The sequence below is a fragment of the Ochotona curzoniae genome, unplaced genomic scaffold, assembly GCF_017591425.1.
Source record: "Ochotona curzoniae isolate NIBS_2020 unplaced genomic scaffold, NIBS_Ocur_1.0 scaffold_4506, whole genome shotgun sequence".
Classification (NCBI taxonomy): domain Eukaryota; kingdom Metazoa; phylum Chordata; class Mammalia; order Lagomorpha; family Ochotonidae; genus Ochotona; species Ochotona curzoniae.
In genome coordinates, this window is record NW_024467119.1 from 76,816,681 (window position 1) to 76,836,333 (window position 19,653).

General features: G+C 49.8%; 2 protein-coding genes across 9 annotated transcripts in view; one reads left to right on the forward strand and one right to left on the reverse strand.

Annotated features, from left to right (window-relative positions):
• The window catches only part of DCLK2 (doublecortin like kinase 2), a 168,475-nt gene extending 166,627 nt beyond the window's left edge, over positions 1–1,848 (forward strand). For 4 of the 5 annotated variants that reach the window (XM_040966555.1, XM_040966554.1, XM_040966557.1 and 1 more), the window contains one exon: positions 1,153–1,848. In XM_040966555.1, coding sequence (XP_040822489.1) covers positions 1,153–1,368 — 216 coding nt within the window. In that variant the 3' untranslated portion in view covers positions 1,369–1,848. The remainder of the gene's footprint in view (positions 1–1,152) is intronic. The other variant, XM_040966558.1, reaches the window with a different exon arrangement.
• Positions 1,849–6,395: 4,547 nt separating this feature from the next.
• LRBA (LPS responsive beige-like anchor protein) overlaps positions 6,396–19,653 on the reverse strand; it is a 633,639-nt gene continuing 620,381 nt past the window's right edge. For all 4 annotated transcript variants that reach the window (XM_040967344.1, XM_040967342.1, XM_040967341.1 and 1 more), the window contains 3 exons: positions 17,588–17,784; positions 13,282–13,433; positions 6,396–7,539 (listed from right to left, as the gene is read on the reverse strand). In XM_040967344.1, coding sequence (XP_040823278.1) covers positions 7,449–7,539; positions 13,282–13,433; positions 17,588–17,784 — 440 coding nt within the window. In that variant the 3' untranslated portion in view covers positions 6,396–7,448. The remainder of the gene's footprint in view (positions 7,540–13,281; positions 13,434–17,587; positions 17,785–19,653) is intronic.

The following is a 19,653-nucleotide window of genomic DNA, read 5'->3' on the forward strand; positions in this document are numbered from 1 at the left end:
GAGCCAGGACTGAGCCCGGCCAAGGCAAAGCCATGAACCCAGAGCTCGCCGCCCCCTGGGCCTCCAGAGGGGTGGCAGGGCCCTCAGTGCTTGGTCCCTCAGCAGCTGCTTTCCCAGGTGCAGTAGCAGGGAGAGGGATTGAAAGCATGGAATATCTGGGACTCAGTCCCAGACATTGCCATAGGGGAGGCTGGCATTCTAAGCCACAGCCTAACCGGCTGTGCCACCACACTGGCCCCTTGCCCACATTTTTGTGGCTTTTGGCTGAAGTGATGGAGCAGGTCACCTGGGTGCAGCCTGACAAGATGATGCCCCCTCCCCACTCCCAAGAGCACATGAGGAGATGAGGGCAGATCTGGAAAGCAGATAAAATTGCTCCTTTAGCTTCCAGGGCCTGCCACGTATCACCCAGGGTGGGTGGGAGGCTGTAAGGGGTTGCTCATTCCTGTCAGAAGAATAGCCAACTCTGGGAGCCTGTGGTGTGGCCTGCGGGTTAAGCCACAGTTTGCAGTGCCAGCATCCCAAATCGGAGCACCTGTTTGAATCCCAGCTGCCCCCTTTTGATCCAGCTCCCTGCTAATGCCCCCTGGGGAAGCAGCAGAGGATGGCCCAAGTGCTTGGGACTCTGACACTCATGTAGGAGCTCTAGATAAAGTTTTTGGTCCCTGGCTTGGGACTGTGATGTGACTGAGGTGGACGTTTGAGAGTGAACCAGCAGATGGAAGCTTTCTCTCTTCTTTCTCAACATCAATCAATCAATGGATTTTTCTTTTTTTTTTCATTAAACTGGAGACCCAGCCCCCTCCTAGGATTTGCTGATTTGTGTCTCCTATTCTTTGACCCTTGAGGTCTGGCCGAAGGCAGGAGCAGTGAGCAGTCAGGTGCCCAGACTGGCAGAGGAAGCCAGCACTGAGTTGAACTTCCGCTGAGCCACCAGCTGGTGGCAGGGGCAGAGGCAGAGCTGTCCCCAAAGGGTTGGGTTCCCTAATCCATTGCTTCCCCTGCCGGCTTCTCTCTGTGGGAGGCTGCTCGTTATTTCTCCTCTTCTGTCTCTGAGTCCCATGCATGCTCTGCCGTACTCTCTGCTCGTGGTGGCTGGGATGGAGCCTGCGCCATGGTAACGCAGCCTCTTGTGTTGCTTTCCCCCTACAGAACACGGCTCTAGATAAGGAGGGGCAGATTTTCGGCAGCAAGCACTTGTGTCAAGAGAGCGGCAGCAGCGGCAGACCTGGGCCGGAGCAGGTCTCTCCGACCCGCTCCTCGGCCGAGCAGCCCTCAGTGTCCGGAGCGGCAGCCCCGGCCCCTGCGCCATCGCCGGCCGCTGCGGGCTGTGAGCGGGCAGGGACCTGGCGTCGCCATCGAGACTGAGGCTTGGCCAGGAAGCCGCCTTCCCCCTCGCTGCGGGAGCCTTGCCCTCCTGGCCGCCGGCTGGTCCGTCTGCTGGCACTGGCTGCTGCCCTCTCTGCCCGGAAGGCCTGCCGTGCCCCTGTGGCACGGTGTCTTCAGCCGCAAATCCTAGGAGGGGCTCGTTCTAAAACCTCTGCGTGTCACATCACTGGACGTCGCGCAGCCTCGCCGGGACAGCGTGCGCCTTGCATCCCGCACTGACTGCGTTTTTATAGAACTCTTGTGGGTGAGCCCAGACTCTCTCATATTGAAGGAAACGGGGTGCGCGCTGTGGTCACACAAAGGACTTGGAATTGTGTGCTGCTGCCCTGCCTCTGCAGTGGGATTCTGGCTGTGGGTCGGGGGAAGGGCACGTCCGAGGCCAGGCCCTGCAGAGGAGCGCACGGTCATCTCACCTGCGACCACACTGGGTGTTTATTTGGGCACAGCCCACAGGATGAGGTCACCACTTTGCCAGGCATCTCCCCCCACGCGCTGGTCAGGCTGCCCGCGGGGCTTTAATGAAAGGCTGGGGGCAGGGGCAGCTATTGCTTTCCAGCTTTTCCTCCCAGTTGCTCTCAGCCTGGAGCGGGGGCGGAAACCAGAGGCAGCTCAGCCAGCCCGGGCTGGGCCGGGAAGGTGCTCCTCGGACCTCCTCGGTCAACCTTCTGGAAGGCTGCTGGCAGCTTTTCCTGTTTGCCCACCACCCTGCTCTTTTTAATAACTGTACATACCCCGTGCATTTGTTTCCCCTGCTCACCTCCTTACCCCGTGGGTCCTGTCGCTCATCCTCATTGTTAGATTTTGCCCTCGATGAGTGTACCCAACCTGCAATAAACTCTTCCCTCTTGCAAAAAAAAAAAAAAAAATCAAAACAGTCCAAGATAGCAGACGTTTCTGTGTGGTGGTTTTGCACAGCACGTGCAACTGGCAGTTGCCACTGTTTGGGGCTGTCTGGGAGATGGGGGCAGCTTGAGAAACACACATAAAACCTGTCTTGGTTTCAGTTTGACTGCAGGTGCAGACACGCGCACCAGGAGCACGGGGCTCGGCCCCAGAGGGGTCCTGACAGAACAACCATGTAAGCTCAGGCCTGCAGGAAACGGGGCCTCAGCAACTCCCCCGGCTCCGCGTCTGTCTCGCTCCCTCTCTGTTTGTGGGTCTGCTGTCTGCCTTTCTCGCTGCCTTAAAAGCCAGTCTTCTCTTACTCCCTCCTGCCGTCCGTCCGTCCAACCGCCCGCCTATGGCTCAGGCTGCCCGGGTGCAGAACCCCATTTTCCACTTCCTTGGGGCTTTGCCACCTCCTTGCCCGGTCACAGAGAGTTAGCACGCCAGTGCCCTGGGCCCGCAGCGTGGCAGCGAGCACCTGCAGGAGGAAGACATTCCCACGGGTGCTGCGCTGCACACTGCTTGGTGTCCTCAGCTACAAAGGTTTGTGCAAAGGGGGGTTTCAGACGTATACAGTCTAAAGGAAGTTCACTGAGAATACGAAACTGCCTGATGGCAGTGTTCTTTGCCTCACAACAACCCTAGATTTTGACACCATGTTTCCATGCAGTCTTTGACGTCCCCATGTAAAAGGAACTATGCCATAGGAGGGGGTGACTTAACTTGAGCCCCAGGCCAGTGACAGTGCCTGCCCACTTAGCCATGCCCCGTGGCAGGAGAGTAGCAGTCATACCGCTCTGGCTGCGGGGAGGACTGGAGGACCTCTGGCCCTGGAGCCCGGTGAGCCAGGCGGAGTCAGGCTGGGGCTGTGTGCGGGCTTGTGGGAGCTGGGACTTGATGCTGCTGGTGCCTAAGACAGGGGCTCCAGTGACTGGGCGGAGGTCAGAGATGCCTGGAGAGGGAAGGCTTGTGCATGTCTGACTAGGTGGAGGGCAGGGCTGGTAGGGCTAAGAAGGGGACAGATTTTCTATCCCTGACCAAGTGGTAGATCGTCAAGGACACTGATCAGAAGCCTGAGTGCTCTGTGGTCATTTACACTGAGGAGAGGTTTCTGTGAAGGGAGGCTGCTACATGTGACTTTGATGGTCTTGACCGGGAGGTTTTAAGGCGCTTTTCTTGCATGTAAACCAAAGCCTCAGGCTCAGCGACCGCCAGGGAAAGGTCTTGCCTCCCAAGAAAGAAAAGGGCAGGTTGGAATGGAGTCTGTCTTTCTCCCCTTTTCCAAACACCTGCCCCTTGGGCAAGCCTCAGGCCCCACCCATGGGCTCTGTTGGTGACGTCCTGCAGGCTGGGCCTCGGGCTGGCAACAGGCAAGGCTGGGGCTGAGGTCAGGGCAGGCAAGCATCTTCCTTGGGCTCCAGTGAAAGCAGCAAAGCCTCCAGCTTCTCACAGCTGGCTCTGAGGGGGAAAGACCGCTTGTCCCACCCCGCAATGTCTGGGGAAGAAAAAAGTACTCCCAAACTTTGGACAGCCAGATTAATTCACTTTGTGTTTCTGGCTGGGATTGTTGGAATTCACAGGAGCACGTGCGGTTTACCTTCTCCGCTCACTGGAGGCGCCTGCCCGTCTCAAGGAAAGAGCTTGCCTGCAGCCCCTGTCCAAATTGGCAAGCGAGGTGTGCCTCAGTCTGGCAGCCCGTCAGGCTTGCAGCCAGGGTGGGGGTTCGGGGCTGGGTCAGTGGCTGTAATGGCGGCCTGAGTTCTTCAGTGGAGATCTGATTGCACAGTTGTCATGGACTCAACTTTCAAGTCAAGAAGAATCCCAAAGCCAGTCCTTGCACTCCTCTGAGAGGGACTTTTGTCTGCTGTTTTCCAGTGTCTTCTTTCTTACAGGGAGGAAGTTTTGAAACTTCCCGGTTGTTTCCCTGCCATGGTAACCTCTGATTTCTACAGCATTGCATTGTGTATCACAAAAACAAAAGGTGGGTAGGGAGGCTGGTGGCTTTCTAAGGGAGCAGAAAAGGACTGCCTTCCACCGGCGCAGGGCAGAAATGGCCAATGGCAGGTACCTAGCATAGGTATTTGTTCCTGTATATTTATTTGGAGGTGAAATGTCTCCGTGAAGCTGCCTTGGTCTCCGGTGCTTGGCTGGGAGGTTCCAGGGCTGGCTGCTGATTGCCGATCTAACATTCTGCAACTGGCAGGGGCTTGGGGTGCTGCCGGGTGTGTTCAGTGCAGGAACTCTGCTGCTTATGCTGCAAGGACTCAGTCAGCATGACTGGTCTGCTGGGTCCTTCAGCACGGATGGGAAAGGGGCCGGACGGATGGAGCGCGAAGGGCCAAAGCAGAATAGCCATGCACTTTGGATGTGAGAGCCAAAACACAGAAAAAAACCTCGTCTTGGTGGAGATAAATGGGCGCATGCAGGCTAATCCAGTTATGGTTAGTGACAAGGGCAGAGTGGGCAGTATGGCAGGAGTCCAGGTCACCTGTCACCCTGGCTCATGACCACTGCTGTGTGACCGCCAGCAGAGTAGGAGCCATGGTCACTAGTGTGTGTGGTCAGAGCTCGGACCCTCGGAGGTCTGGCCCTGCTCTTGGAGCTGGATGCTTAGGGAAAAACTGAGGTGTTATTCTTCTTCAATGGGTAAAATTGACTTTTTAAATTAATTTTTGCAACTTTTTACATTTGGTGTTTTTTGGGGAATGATCTACTTATTCAAGAGTGAGCTTCCGCCAGCTTTATCATGTTTCAAATTTCTGTACCCTTTGTTTTCTACGCCTTCTTGCTTGCCCGCGGAGAGCCAGTGGTCTTTTTGAAACAGCAGACTTGTAAATGCTTGATTGGTCACATGTAGCAGGAATCGACATGTAAAGGAGGAACAGGACTTACTGGGGCAGTGCATTTTGAAACCCGCCTTACATCACAGCGTGTACACACACACACACACACACACACCCCTGACACGTGCGTTGTGGTCCTGCCCCATGTGGGCCATTTTGTTGCATTGTCAACCACCTCTACTTTACCTTCTTATTATTCACGAATTGACTGACATCTAGTTGCAGTCATGGCGGAGATTTTTAGGGAGCCAGGACTGGTAAGTGCTGCTTCCCGCAGTATCTTACAGACACTTCACAGAGCTGCCTGGGGAGCAGCCCTCGTGGAAGCCAGCTGGACTTCTCTCCGCAGGACATGCTGGAAGTTCAGTTAGGCAGCCGCAGTGCTACAAGTCTTCCAAGACGGTGGAGCTTCGTCCCTCCTGCTCAGGCTCTGAGAGGAAGCTGCCTTCGTAGACTCCCTAGAGGCTCGACAGGGCAGCGAAGTATTCTGTCTATGACTTCAGTGTTCCCAGTTTTCTTCTCTTTTTCCTCAAAGTTCCCAAGTGTAATATTTACATGTTGGGTCTGTTGCTGTGGTATGGTGCATTAAGTGACTATCACCGCATCTCATAAGGGTGCTGGTTCAAGTCCTGGTTGATCCACTTCCCAGCTCTCTGCTGGGAGAGCAGTGGAGGATGGCTCAACTCTGGGCCCCTGGACCCATGTGAGAATTCCAGGAAAAGTTCCTGGCTCCTGGCTGCAGCCCGGCTCAGCCCTGTGCCCAGTTGGGAAGTTGAACCAACAGATGGAAGATCGTTTCTTTTTCTTTTTCTCTCTTTTATTTATATCTATTTATATCTGTTTGTACGTCAGTGCCAGCGAGGATTACAAAGAACATGGTATTTCTTTGATCCTAAACTGTGCTTTCCTTTGCCTGTATTCTGTCGTTCTTGCCTGGCGGGCTCTGAGGTCAGAGTGGAGCATGCAGATGCATGAAGCCCTGTGTCCCGTCTCTCAAGAGACTCAATCTGAGGCCGTCCCAGTATCAGGGGCTGCCTAGCTGCCAAGAGAGCCTGTTTGCAGCCATTAATTAACCAAAGCCTGAGCAAAGCTGACGGAATCAAAGTTCAGCACTTTTTGTGCAAATGATTGTTCTTAATTGGTGCTTAAAAATCAGAAATGAGAGATGGCTCGATTTCTCTGTAAAGTCAATTGTTCATTCCAAATCTGTGGGAGAAGAACTGAATGTGCAGTGGTGAGCCGCACGGGAAAAGGAAGAGGCCCATGTCCACTCAAGGATCACAACATACAAAGAGTTTATTTATGCAGTACAGACCTTTTCTCAAATGTTTTTTCACAGAATTCCATACAGCAGTCTACTAGAAAAGTAGAAGTATACAACACCAAAATAACATTGTTTCTTAGTACAAATCGCTAATCAAAAAGAAGGTGGAGAGAGTTCAGTAACAAAGAGAAGATAAAACAGGTGTTGCTTACCACAGCACCTGGTGGCCCTCGGTTCTGGAATCTGGGACTAGGGGGTGGGGGACGGGGGACCCTGCTGTGGTTGTGTCTCCTTGCACAGCCAGACCTTGGGGGGAGCTTTGGTACTTGGATTTACTTGAAAGAAGAATGAAGTTTGTGAGCCCAGGAGCCTCTCCCTCGTGTCACCGTGCTGTGTGATGGAGGCGGCAGATCAGGAAACCAAAAGGTAAGTAGCTCACGCTTGCTCTGAGGATCCGTTAGGTTAAACAAAAGTCTCTCCAAATCATAATTATTTTTATGTCTAAAACATGCTTAAAGAATAATATTGACAGAAATAATTCACTGAAATGCCTTAAATTACATTAACCATAATTTAAACATTCCTATGTAAATCCCAGGAATTTCAGCGCTGAAGAAGCACAATTTGGAGAAAAAAATACAGGACCCAAAAGCACAGCCTCAGATTCCCCAACCCCTCATTACAGCCCATTTCCCATGTCAGAGCATGGGATTCTCACGGTTACAGATGACTGGGAAGGGTTTTTTTTTTCATAATAGAGCTAGAATAAGTGGGGTTTGCTCACTCCACTCTAAGTTTCCATAATTGGTGAAAATAGACTTCTTATGACTAAAAATATAGATTTTTTTAAACTACAGAACCCAGCAGCCCGTTTTCTTCTTTGCTCTCCTCCCCACCCCACCCCCAATGTCAAGCAAAGTCTACAAAAATAGCAATTGACATTAAAAAATATTTTGCTGCTTCGAGCAAATTTAAGTTACATTCAGATGTGATTGCTGTTTCTGCAGGACACTGCCCGGGCACCTCCCCGCCCAGCTGTGGGGCGGCCCAGGGCATAGCTGTCACCCTCAGTAGCGGGTCTGGTACTCATGATGCCAGCGGTTGAAGTCGTTGTAAAACAGAACGATGCTGCCGGAAGCCATGCCGGAAATGATGCACCTGGGAAGACAGAGCAGGGGCGGGTTGACAGGTCTGTGGTTCCCGCGGGTCCACACCCCAAGTTCCAGCTAATACAGAAGGTAGCAGTCAGCCTGCGCTTAAAACTCAGGTGGGCTTTCTCCTGGGATCGCACACAATTTTGCACCCAAATTTACGAGAACAGGGTGATTAAAAATCCTCTCCTGGCTGTTCCAAGAGACACAGTGCAATTATTGTGAACTGTGGCCACCCCTGCTGTGCCACCTCCAGAATCAGTTCTACCTCCGACTTGGATGAGATGAGCTGGTTGAGAACCCACGTAGGAGATGGTGTCCAATTTGTGTGGCTGGCTTATTTCACTGAACATAGTACTCTCTGGGTTCATCTGTGTGGTTGGAAACTAGAGGATTTCACCATCTCATGAAGCGATGTTACTACATTACAGATACAGACCATGTTTTCCTCATTCCTTTGGCGACAGACACTTAGCTCGAGTCCCTGTCATGGCTGTTGTGACTGGTGCTGCAGGACGTGGGACTGCAGGCATCCTGCGGACAGACCTCTTGTCCTTTGGCTGTAGACCCACTGGTGGGTTGCCACATCACGTGGCTGTTAGCCTCTCACTTCGTTTGGAAGGTTATTAATTTATGCTGAACATATTGCAAGTGATATGGAATGCATATATTTTTCAAAAGCACAAATTCAGAAAACTGACGTAGAAAAACAATTTAAATGGCTCCATATGTATTTACCCTCCCTCTACTGAGATAACTGAAAGCCAGCTTGTTTTCATGGGTGAATTCTATGAAACATTTAAAAAAGAAATGGTGTGATTTAATATGTTCTTTCAGGAAAGAGATCAAAAGCTTCCTCACTTCCAGAGAACAAGACCTATTGATACCAGAAAGAGGTTGCAGGACTACAGGCTTACATGAAAGAGGTAAACAAACAAACAAAAAACCTCTTAGCCAGTCAAATCCAGGGGAAAAGTTGAAATAAAGCACAAATTATTAAGTATTTCTTCTCCTTTCTCCCTCCCTGGCCTCCCACAGCCTAAGTTACTGTGTCTTTGCCCTGTTCAGCCATCTTGGAACACCAGTTTCTTTTTGATGACTAAAGTGAGCCCCAAGTAGATTGAAGCTACACTTAACTGAGACGGCAGCTGTGTGCAGGCTGAATTACGGTAACCTGGTCATTTCGAGTAGGGCTGGGCTGGTGGGACCTGTCCTTTAAGCAGCAGGTCCAAAGAGAGAGACCACCAACTCAAACAGTCCCTGCAGGAAGCAGCTCATGGTAACAGAGGCCTCACCTTAACGCAAGGAATGTCGGCCAGCATTCTGGGTCTCCTCTGCAGAGAAAGCTTTGGTGCCCGTCAGGCTTTGGGGTGTCCCCCAGCACTGGGACTCAGAAGAACGACCACTGAGACGAGCCGCTGCTCTCCTGTGCCCAAGAACAGAGGGCCGGCAGGCTGGCTGCAGCTGCCTTCCACCTCCAAGGCGGAGACTGGTGTTTCAGATCTCGCTCTGAGTGGTTGGCTTAGGACCCAGTCCTTTGAGGTCATAGTCCATATCTTCCCTAGTAGTTTGTATCAGAACCAGAAATTAAAACCTCACCATGAAAAGTCAGACACGAAACAAAGTGGTCATGAAGCAAGGCGGGCATTTGAGGCAGTGATGGAGCCGCTGCCTGCAATGCTTGAGCCCGTGGCTGCCTGCCTGCTTCCTGTCCAGGCTCCTCCGCTTTGACCCAGCTTCCTGCAGGTGCACACTCTGAGAGGGAGGCAGAGGATGCTGGCTTAGGTCTTTGAGTTCCTGCTACCCGGATGAGAGGCCTGGCTGGCCTGCCCTGCTGGCTTTGGCCTACTCCAGCCGAGTGTTGCAGGCATGCAGGGAATGAATCAGTGGGTGGAAAAGCTTTCACTCATTCTTTCTGCCTTTCAAATAAGACAGGAAAATGAATGTAAACTTCTTTTTGAAAAGCCTAAATCAAGTGGAAAAAAAACAAATAGCAAAGTGCCCAAGATCAGCCTTATGGTCAGCTACTTTAAATGTAATGAGGAAGCCAGAGATTGGCAGAGTGAATTTAAAAAATAGGAGTAATTCTGTGTCTAACAGACACACTTGAGGGCTATCACTGTGGGGCATGGGCTAAAGCTGTTGCTTGGTAAGCTAGAAACCCATAATGGCATGTTTATACACCTCCAGGCTGCTCTGCTTCTGATCAGCTTCTGCTAATGTGCCTGTGACCCTGCCATCCACAAGGGAGATGAGGATGAGTTCCTGGCTCAGACCTGGCTGGGCCATTTGGGGAGTGAACCAGCTGTTGGACAACTCATATTCATTCATTTGTTCTCATATAAATAGTTAATATATATAAGGTGAATCATTTTATATTAAGACTTAGTAGATTAAAAGTTAAAGGATGGAGAGCCAACTTCATGGCATAATACATTCAACTGCAGCCCACAATTCTGGCATCCCCTATTGGCACCAGGTCAAATTCCAGCTACTCCACTTCCAGTCATACTCCCTGCTAATGTGTCTGGGTAAATAAGAGGAGCAGGCCCCTCTCTAGATCTATTTATAGATGTATATAGATGGAATAGCCTGTCTTTCAAATAAACACTGGAAAATATATCCCAGGCCAATAGTAACAGAAGGTCAAGGTGGCCGTGGCAATATCAGACAAAACCGTGAGTCAAGAAATTGTAGCAGGGCACAGGACACCATATATATTGAAAAAAGGGTCACTTATCAAGAAAATACCATTATACTCATTAAATATGAGAGCCTCTAGACATATGGAGCAATGAGTGAAATTAAAGGGAAAAACAATTCTATGAAACAGACCAGTTTTCAAGACTAGGTAGGAGGACAAGATGGAGGAGAGATATGGATATAAAGTATGTGAACAATCTGCAAGTTAATTAGACCTGACACAGATATACAGAACACCCATCCAACAACAAAACAATTATTCATTTTTCTGAAGTGCATATGAAACCTAGGATAAATCATTTGTTAGACTACAAAAGAAGCCTTCATTTAGAAAGACTGAAATCACTCCATCACAACAGAATGAACTAGAAATCAGTAACAGAAGGAAAATTCATAAATGCACAAATATGCAGAAATTGAATAATGGATGAAAGAAATCACTAAAAATACCCTAACAAATGAAAAAAAAGTAACATGCTAAATCTTACAGGATGCAGCAAAAGTACACACTAAAAAAAAACAGCTCAGCAACCTGGCTTTATAGCTTAAGGAACTAGAAAACGAAGCAAACTAAATCCAAATCTTGCAAAAAGAAAGCCAAGGGTAGAGATTTTCAGTAAAACAACATAGAAAAAAACCAAAACCCATATTGGCTCTTGGGGAAAAGAAACAGAACTGACAAACCTTTCCTGCACTAATAAAGATAACCTGTAAATTCACAGCACAGATAGGACCGATTTTGCAGAAATAACAAGGACATATTAGGAATGCCAACAAACTGGATACCTCTATGAGATGCAAAATTTTTTTTAGAAGCAACATACTAAATCATGGAGAAATAGAAAATCTGAATAGACCTACAACAGGGAGATTGAATCAGTAATCAAAAACCTTCCCCTCTCCCCCAGGGAGCCCGGGCCAGATGGCTTCGGTACTGGAGTCAACCTACTATTTGAACGACTAGAGCGATGCTTCTCAAGTGCTTGCACAAGACCGAAGAACAGGGAACACTGCTAACTCGCCGAATGAAAAGACACCACTAAAAAGCATTGCAGACCAGTTCCCCACACGAATATGCATTCAAAACAAACTAACAAATCACATTTCATGTATCATGTGGTGTCTACCATTGGAATCCAAATATAGTTTTACTTGCAAAAATCATAACAATATGTATGTGTATATATATGTATGTATGTATATATATGACAATGAATTCACATGACCATCTCAATTCAGAAAAGGCATCCAAAATATTTAACATTCCTTCATTACAAAAACACTCAAACAGGCAATGGAAAGAAACTACCTCCAATGATAACATTTCTCAAAAACCCAGAGCTAGCACGCTGGATGGTGACCAACCGAAAGCTGTGTCCCTCAGGTCATGAACAAGCAAGGATGCCCACCTTCACCTTTCACTCAGCACAGCACTGAGGTCCTAGACAGAACAGTGAGGGCAGGCAGCAAAACGAAGAGGCATCCTATTGGCAAGAAGTTGTCTCTGTCCCCTGATGAACATGACCTTACATGCAGGAAATCCTAGAGTCTACCACAAAACAAAAACCCTGACCCTACCAGCTAATAAGCATATCCAGCAAACCTGAGGACATGTTATTGCATTTTTTGTATCTTAACAATGTTATGAATAATTCTATTTACATTGGCATTCAAAAGAATAACTTTTAGAATAAATGTAACCATCATTTCTCGGCCTTTTGGCTAAGAGCAAGTGTAGAATAAATGTAACCAAACAGACAAAATGCTTGTTTACTGAAAACTGTAAAACACTGCCGAAAGAAAGCAGACATTAAATAAATGCAAAAACCCGCCTTGGTTGTGAATTGGAAGACTTCCTATAACTGTCAGCTATTCAAAGGTAGTCACAGCTTTAACAGAGTCTCTTTCAAAATCCCAGTGATGTTTTCTGCCGAACTTAGAGAGTTCTAACGTGAAATCTCAGGGGACCCCAAATAGCCAGAACAATCCTGAGAAAGAACAGACTGGGAGGTCTCCCAATGCCCAGTTGTGAAAGTTACTACGAAGCTATAGTAATTAAAGTAGTGCAGCGCTGGCCTAAACAGAGAACAGAGTAAAGTTTAGAGAGAAGTTGATAGCATGCTCATATTGTTCAATGGGGAAACTACTGCCTTCCTGACAAATGCTGCCCAGAAACCTTGTAAGCCACATGCAAGACAATGAAGTTGGACACTCAGCCACCAGCACATACAAAAATGAGCTCCAAAAGCATCACAAACCTAAACTAAGCAACTCTTAGGAGGAAGCATGGGAGGCAATCTTGATGACACTAAAAACGCAGGCCAACAAAGGGAAACAAGCTGGATTTCGTGCATCTAAGGATACTGGGAAGACAGTGAAACGGTGTTACTAGGGGAGAGTGCATCCAGACCAATGAGAGACCATACTGTACAGATTAAAACAGCCATTATTAAAAACAAATCAGACTAACAAATTGTTAGTCACTGTGGAAAAATCAGAACGCTTGGTATTGCTGGGAGGAGTCTGAAATGGTGCGGCTACCATGGAAAACAGTCCCCAATTCCTTAAAAACATTGAACTTGGAATTGCTGTATGGACTGGCATTTTCACCCTAGGGTGTGTATATCCACTAGAAATGCACGCCCATGTTTGCAGCAGCATTATTCACAAGATGGAAACAATTCCTGTGTCCATGGAGAGAGATGAATAATGCAGACAGTCTGCCCACCCAGTGGAACATAATTTAGTCTTAAAAAGGAATCAGATTTGGATACATGACACGGTGTGGATGAACCCTGGAGACTGTATGCTAAGTGAAATAAGCGAGGCCAGTTGATAGTGTGTAATTGGAGCCTTTGCTACTTAAACCTTGTCTGTGCTTTGAGAATCAGGTTTATGTCCAAGAATGCAGACACTTACCTTGAAATGTGTGGGTCACACAGGTGACCACAGGCAACCCAGCTCAACCATCCCAGCCCTTGCATTTAATGAAATTCCCTCTGTGGTTTGTAGTGTCACTGTTAGTACCCTGTAATCCCTGCGTTACCTCTGGTCGTAGGACAGAGCCATGGCCCGGATACCAGCGTCGCAGCCTGGATAGGCAAAGAGCTGCTTGAGGTCAGACACTTGCCAGACCACAACCACGCCGTGGTCTCCCCCGGTGAGCAGGTACTGCCCGTCGCGGCTCAGCTGCATGGCCTGTGGGACACAGAGACACTCGGTAAAGATTAGTCACTCTACAAACACTTCAACCTCCACTAGGCGTCTCATTCTGCTAGTTACCATGGCACACACAAGACAGCCACAAGGAGAAATCCTTAAAGGTTTCTTTGTTTTTGCTTGTTTTTCAAAAACTACGAACTATAAGAGCTGTATCTTTTTTTTTTTTTTTTAACTTAGGCCTAAGGATGAAGTGGCGAGTTCTTCCTGTTCTGCCAATGCTTACTGGATGGCGCATGCTGCAGACGGGGGGGCCCCCCTCCCTCTGTTGGATCCTGCAGAGTGTACTTGTCCCACTTGGCATGCCCGAGCTTGGTGACTAGTGCTAGTTGGCCACATCCCTCTGCAGCAGTGCTGCCTGTGCCACTCTGGCCACAAGGGAGGCGTCCTGCCGGCAGCCCTGGCACCTGCAGGAGTCCAGCTGGTCTCGGCGGAGAGCTGCCAGGCTTCAGGGCCAACCGGCCTGCGGAGGCAGTGTTTTCAGGCTCTGACATGGACACTGCTCCCATGCCTAGGCCCTTGGTCACAAGGCCAGGCTGTACCACCCACACGCCTGCCCTGCCCAGCCCTGCCAGTGAGGAGCACGTGGCGTACCCTCAGAAGTGGAAGCCTGGGGACAAAATGAACCCCTCGTCTGTCTGAAGAACATCTCTGCACGTGCTAATGGCTGTAGAAACAGAACCTTTTATGATTCATGTGCATTCTAGGATTTGCAGAACGCAAGGCTGCTCAGTGAGGCTCCATCAGCACACGGCCGGGCAGTGGTCGGTGTTGCTCCCAACGCCTCAGGGGACCTGGGCCACACAGCCCGACGAATCACTGCTCTCCACAGAAAGCGCACTGTCTCCCTGGCTCCTCTACCCGAGGGCCACTCCTACGATTCTTCCTGCTCCCCCAACCCCTTCCCTCCAGATCTCCTCGTCCCAACTTCTTGAGGTTTGCATCTGCTTTTTTTGGCTGGGTGGCATCAGGATTCCTAACAGTCACTGCAGACACCTGTACTCACGGTCACGTGGGGAATACAGATTATGCTAGCAGGAAAGAAAATACTTTAATAACTGAAAAATATACTTCCATTATTCTGCATGGAGTTTTAGTATGGGTGCGTTAGGTGCACAATCTACCCCTTTTAAAAATGATTAAAGCAGAGAAAAGGACCAGGACCAGCACGGTGGGACAGCAAGTTAGGCTGCTACCTACAATGCCGGCATCCCCTGCAGTGACAGTCCGGCTGCTCAGCAGCTGATCTAGCTCCCTGCTGGAGTACCTGAGAAAGGAGTGGAAGACAGCTCAACTGCTTGAGCACCTGCTGCCATGGGGAGACCCGAGTGAAGTTCCAGGTGCCCAGCTTTGCTTGGTCCAGCCCTGGCCGTTGAGATCATTTGGGGAGTGCACCCGTGGATGGAAGATCTCACACTCTAACTACATTTCAAGTAAATAAATCTTTTCATAAAGGGCCATTTCATACGTATTCAATTCACATTTGCACAAATGTCAACTGCTCATGAAATATAGCTTATTCTCAAGAAAGGTAAAAGCAATTTAGGAAAAACCTAAGTGTAAAAGATGCGTGCATATGACTTGTAATTCTCCAAGTCTTATTAACCTAGGTCTTATTAACTAATGCAAATAGTAAGATTTTTTCACATGAGTAAGACTCAGTGGACTCTCCTTCCATTCATCTCACACATGGCAACTTCCAGAGGAGTCTGGGCACTGCAGGAAAGACCAGGGTAAATAATTATTTGCTCCATGTAGAAAATCCAGCAGATGAAAATCCATTAACCTTCGTGGTATAGTTCACTTGAATTTTAGACTTGAGGCTTTTTACTTGAGGCTATATTAAAACAAATTAAAACCATTAATCTTGAACTCTGTTCTAATAGAGAATTTCTAATCCCACTTCTGCCTAGTTAAGGAAATCCTGGGCTTCGAGGGCTATGCATTCATTGGCACTCAAAACATTTTCACGAACAAGGTGACAAAAAGATATTTTGCTGGCCTGTGCCCTGAGGAAGCAGTCACAGCCCTCCGGGAGTCAGGGCCGGGTGAGGTTTACCCAGGGGTCCCTGTCTTCCCCCACCAACTGCGTGCATGTGATTCTGAGCTCTCATCACTTTCTCTTTGGGGTGGTCCTGAGTAGTGGCCTTAAGGGGCTGCAGAGCTGAGTGCGTCTCATGCCCTGGAGGCCCAGGGCTGGGGGTACGGTGGCTGCAGACTGAAGGGCTGCCAGCTGGCCAAGGCTATCCACTAAGGCCAACCTGAAACCCAGACATGGGAAAAGAAAACATCGTGTTCCAGTGGAGGTGGGGAAGGCTGAGCGGTGGTCCCCCTTCCTGTTGGACTAAATGCCTTGCTTACTCTATATGGGCTGCCTGCCATGGACATCCGTAGCTGATGTACTATGATAACCCAGCTCGCCGCAAGGCCACCGAACAATCTGGACTCTGTGGTAAAAGCAGGTGGGAAGCCCAGATGGGCACAGGGGCTCTCCAGGCTGCCTGCCTGTCTGTGGGAGGTTCCTGGTATTTCAGAGACCATTTCTGGCCTGGCCTGGTGACTCCAGGCTCCCTTCCTGCAGAGGGGTGGTCTGCAGGGATGCAGCTGGAGAGCAGCGATGGCTCCCAGCCTGCCTGCCTCTCCCCTCCTCCCCGTTCCCCCATGAGCTGAGCTGGGAGCGAGCTCTCAGCAGCCGGGCACAGAGGGGCTAGTTTTAGACAAGTTCGCTTTAATCATACAGTTGCCACTTGCGAGTTAATATGATAAAGTGCAGGAGTGCTGCAGGAAAGGCAGTAAAACCCGGTGGGAACTCTTTCAGAGAGGAGAAAGCAATGGCTCCAGGCGGAAGGGGGAGGAAGGGATGACGCGCCTGCAGCACCTTGCCGGCCCGCTGCTGGAATGGTTGGAAATGGTGAGGCATTTCGAATTATTTTACTGCTGTATTAGCAAAGCTGGCAATATAATAGCAACTCAAAGTGACGGATTATCAACAGTACGACTATAAAGAAAAGACGAAAGGAAAGCCCTCGGATGTGTACTTGGTTTAAACTCAGTATTAATGGAATGAAGGGGAACGACAGGGCCAAGCCTGCGCGAGGGGGTGTGTGGGCGCTAGGCACCGCAGGGTGGATAGCGCCACCCCGAGCTGCACGCCTGCTCTCTGCTCAAGGCAGCCTAGGCCAAGGTGATTCCAGAAAGGTCACAGCAAAAACAAAGCATCTTGTGGTCCCACCTCTCCATGAGCTTTCTGAGATTTCCTCAAACACGGGGATTCCCCCCTACCACCTGCCCTTACACTGGCCAAGATCTGAGACATGGCAGGGAGGGACTGAAGGCGGGGGGGGGGGACTGACGCCAGCTAACCTGCCCAGCACCTGCAAGAAAATCACCAGCTGAAGGTCCAGAGCCACCCTAAGACCACACTGGGAGGACGGAGGGCCCCCCCACGCCCAATGCCCTGGGTCCCCTCATGTGAAATGCCAGGAACAGGGTTCCCTTGCCCTGCACTGGGAGCTGGGAGGGGAAGACGCACAGGCCTCCCAGACAGCGGCCCTTCTCTTCTCCTCAGCCTCTACTCGCTGGAAAGTGCTGGCCTAGAAAGGAGGCCAGACTCCAGAGGGCCTGCCCACTTTCCTTGCATTGGGCCTAACTCACGCTGCACTGTAGTCTCGGAGAAGTCCCCTCTGACACTAGGCGCTGATTTCTAAACGATGCAAATCCCCTTGCTGCTGACCCAGAGATGCAAAGAGGCCCTGGTCGGTGTGCTGTGCTCTGCTCCACTCGGTGCTGCTCACAGAACAGGACTGTGTGGTGAGCCACCTTCGATTCAAAAGAGACGGTGCAGTGTGCCATAGCTGCCCTCGATGGCTTTCCAGGCCTATGGGGCAACCTGCACTGAGCAGCCAGCCTGGGCGCTTGGGCACAGAGAGGGCCTGAGCTCGGCAGGCACCTGCTGGCTGGCTGCAGAGGCGCCTTGAATTGTCACCTGATGCTGTGCCATTGGCCTGGATCACTTACCCCCCACCCCCAGCCAGACAACTTCAGGGGACCCTCCCCCTTCTGACTTGCCACATTTGGAGGGTAAAACAGAAGAGAAAAGTTCCACACGACTGGAAAGGCCTGCGGGCGCTCACCCTGATGTTGTCCCGTGTCTCGGTGGTGGCCTGGAGCTTCCCGTTGACGCTGAACGTGCAGAAGAGGCCGCTCTCGTAGAATATCACGCAGTGACCCTCCCTTGAAGCCTGGATGAGCCTGGGTCTCAGGCAGTTGGCAGGAGCCTCCAAGGTCCTTAACAGGTCTCCATTCATGGAATGTATGAGACACGGGCCTTCTGGAAAAAAGAAGAGAAGCAAAAGTTGAGGTATTTGGTGAATGGGGCCGACACAACAGCACCGGCAAGCTAAGCCTGCACCTGTGGGACGTGCATCCCATAGGGGTGCTGGTTCCAGTCCCAGCCGCTCTGCTTCTGATCCAGCTCCAGCTAACAGAACGGCAAAACAGCAGAGAAGAGCCCAAGGCCTGGGACACCTGCACCCATGGGGGAGACTTAGAGCAAGCTCCTGGCTGCCAGCTTTGGACTGGCCCAGCTCTCACTGTTGTGGGCATCTGGGGGAATGAACCAGCCAAGGAAGAACTCTCTATCTCTCCCTTTTTGAAACTCTTTCAAGTCAAATTAAAAAATTCAAAAAAGAATACTTTCAGAAGCATAGACAAATATGTCTCACATAAGTCAGGTGGTCAGGGAACCACCCTACTACTCTGCCCGCTAGGTGACTCCTGGGCCCTGGCACCTCCTGCCTGCTCCCCCAGGCCTACCAAGAACACGCAGGAAAGAAAAGGCTCTCGGCCCCGAGGCCACTGTCCAACATCAACAGAGAGGCGGTCCTTGCTGTGCACGGTTCTCAGATGCCTCGACAGAAATAACATGACCCACCCGACACCAGTTCACATTTCAGTTATCACAGTGATTGCACAAGGACCATGTTTTGTGGCTAGCTCCTCTGTCCAACACTGTCAACGACACACACACACACACAACATGACGAGTGACTAACACATAACTTCTTTCAAATTCTGCTGGTCGGCGTCAGTTTTCCAGTTAATGCCCAGTGAGCAGTTGTAGTTAGGTCGCCTCCTCACCTCCCAGTGATCAAATGTCACATTTTGCAAAAATGTCTACAAATTTGCAAGGGTGTTGGACAACTGAGAGGAAACTTCAGCAAAGCAATAGAAGTAATGAAGCTGACATGGACTCTGGGAACTCGCATGGGGTCACTGGACACAGAGCTGCCTGGGGGCGCGGGGACAGGGCTAACACACGCTCGCCATGCAGTCAGCAGATGACGGAAGGGGAAATTGGGAAACCCGTCCAAAAATTAGGCCCGAGGGGGAAAGACAAGGGCAAAAGCCTGGCTTTTGAGGAACCTTGGTGCTTATTTCATAACGCTGAACGCACAAAATACTAGAACATGCTAGAATGTGCCATGGAGTGAAACAGCCCCCAGGGGATGGACAGGATACTCCCTGAGCGCACATGAGCAGTGATCCCTGGGCAAGCTTCTCACAAGGAAAGAAAACCCTCCAGTTCTCAATGCTTTAAATGCTAATATACCAAGAAGGTAAGTGTCTCATGATTTTTTTTTTTTTCATGTCCATAAGGCTTACGGCTATTTCAGTAAGTTCGTGAACAAGTGGAATTAAAGACAAGCTTATTTTGATACAAAAATGTTTAACTCCACCCATAGTTTTTTCTCATGATTTGCATTTTCACTGAACACCCAAGAGATCCCTCGTATACAAGGATTTCAGCATTTTTTGTATCAAATAACTTTTAATCGTTTTCCATGTACTTTTTAATATATCCTCATAGCCATAACTGAGTTACGAGAGTTTTTAATGTTTTTAGAAAAACATTGAAAAGTGACACGGATCATGGCGTTTCTCATTGATGATAGATCGTTTTGCATGACCACAGCCCGCACGGTCCCCTTTCCAGGCCCAGCGCTACCGAGCAGGGCAAGTGTGGCCATCACAGCCTCAGGGCCAGGCCTACTGTAGTCACAGACAGGCCAAGAGCTCATGTTAGCTGAGCATGTATGAGATCCCTGGATGTAAGAAGGAAAAAAACAAAAACCAGTAGTTACAGAATTCTTGCTATTATAATTATGTTACTGTTTTGACCGACTAAAATTGTAATTGC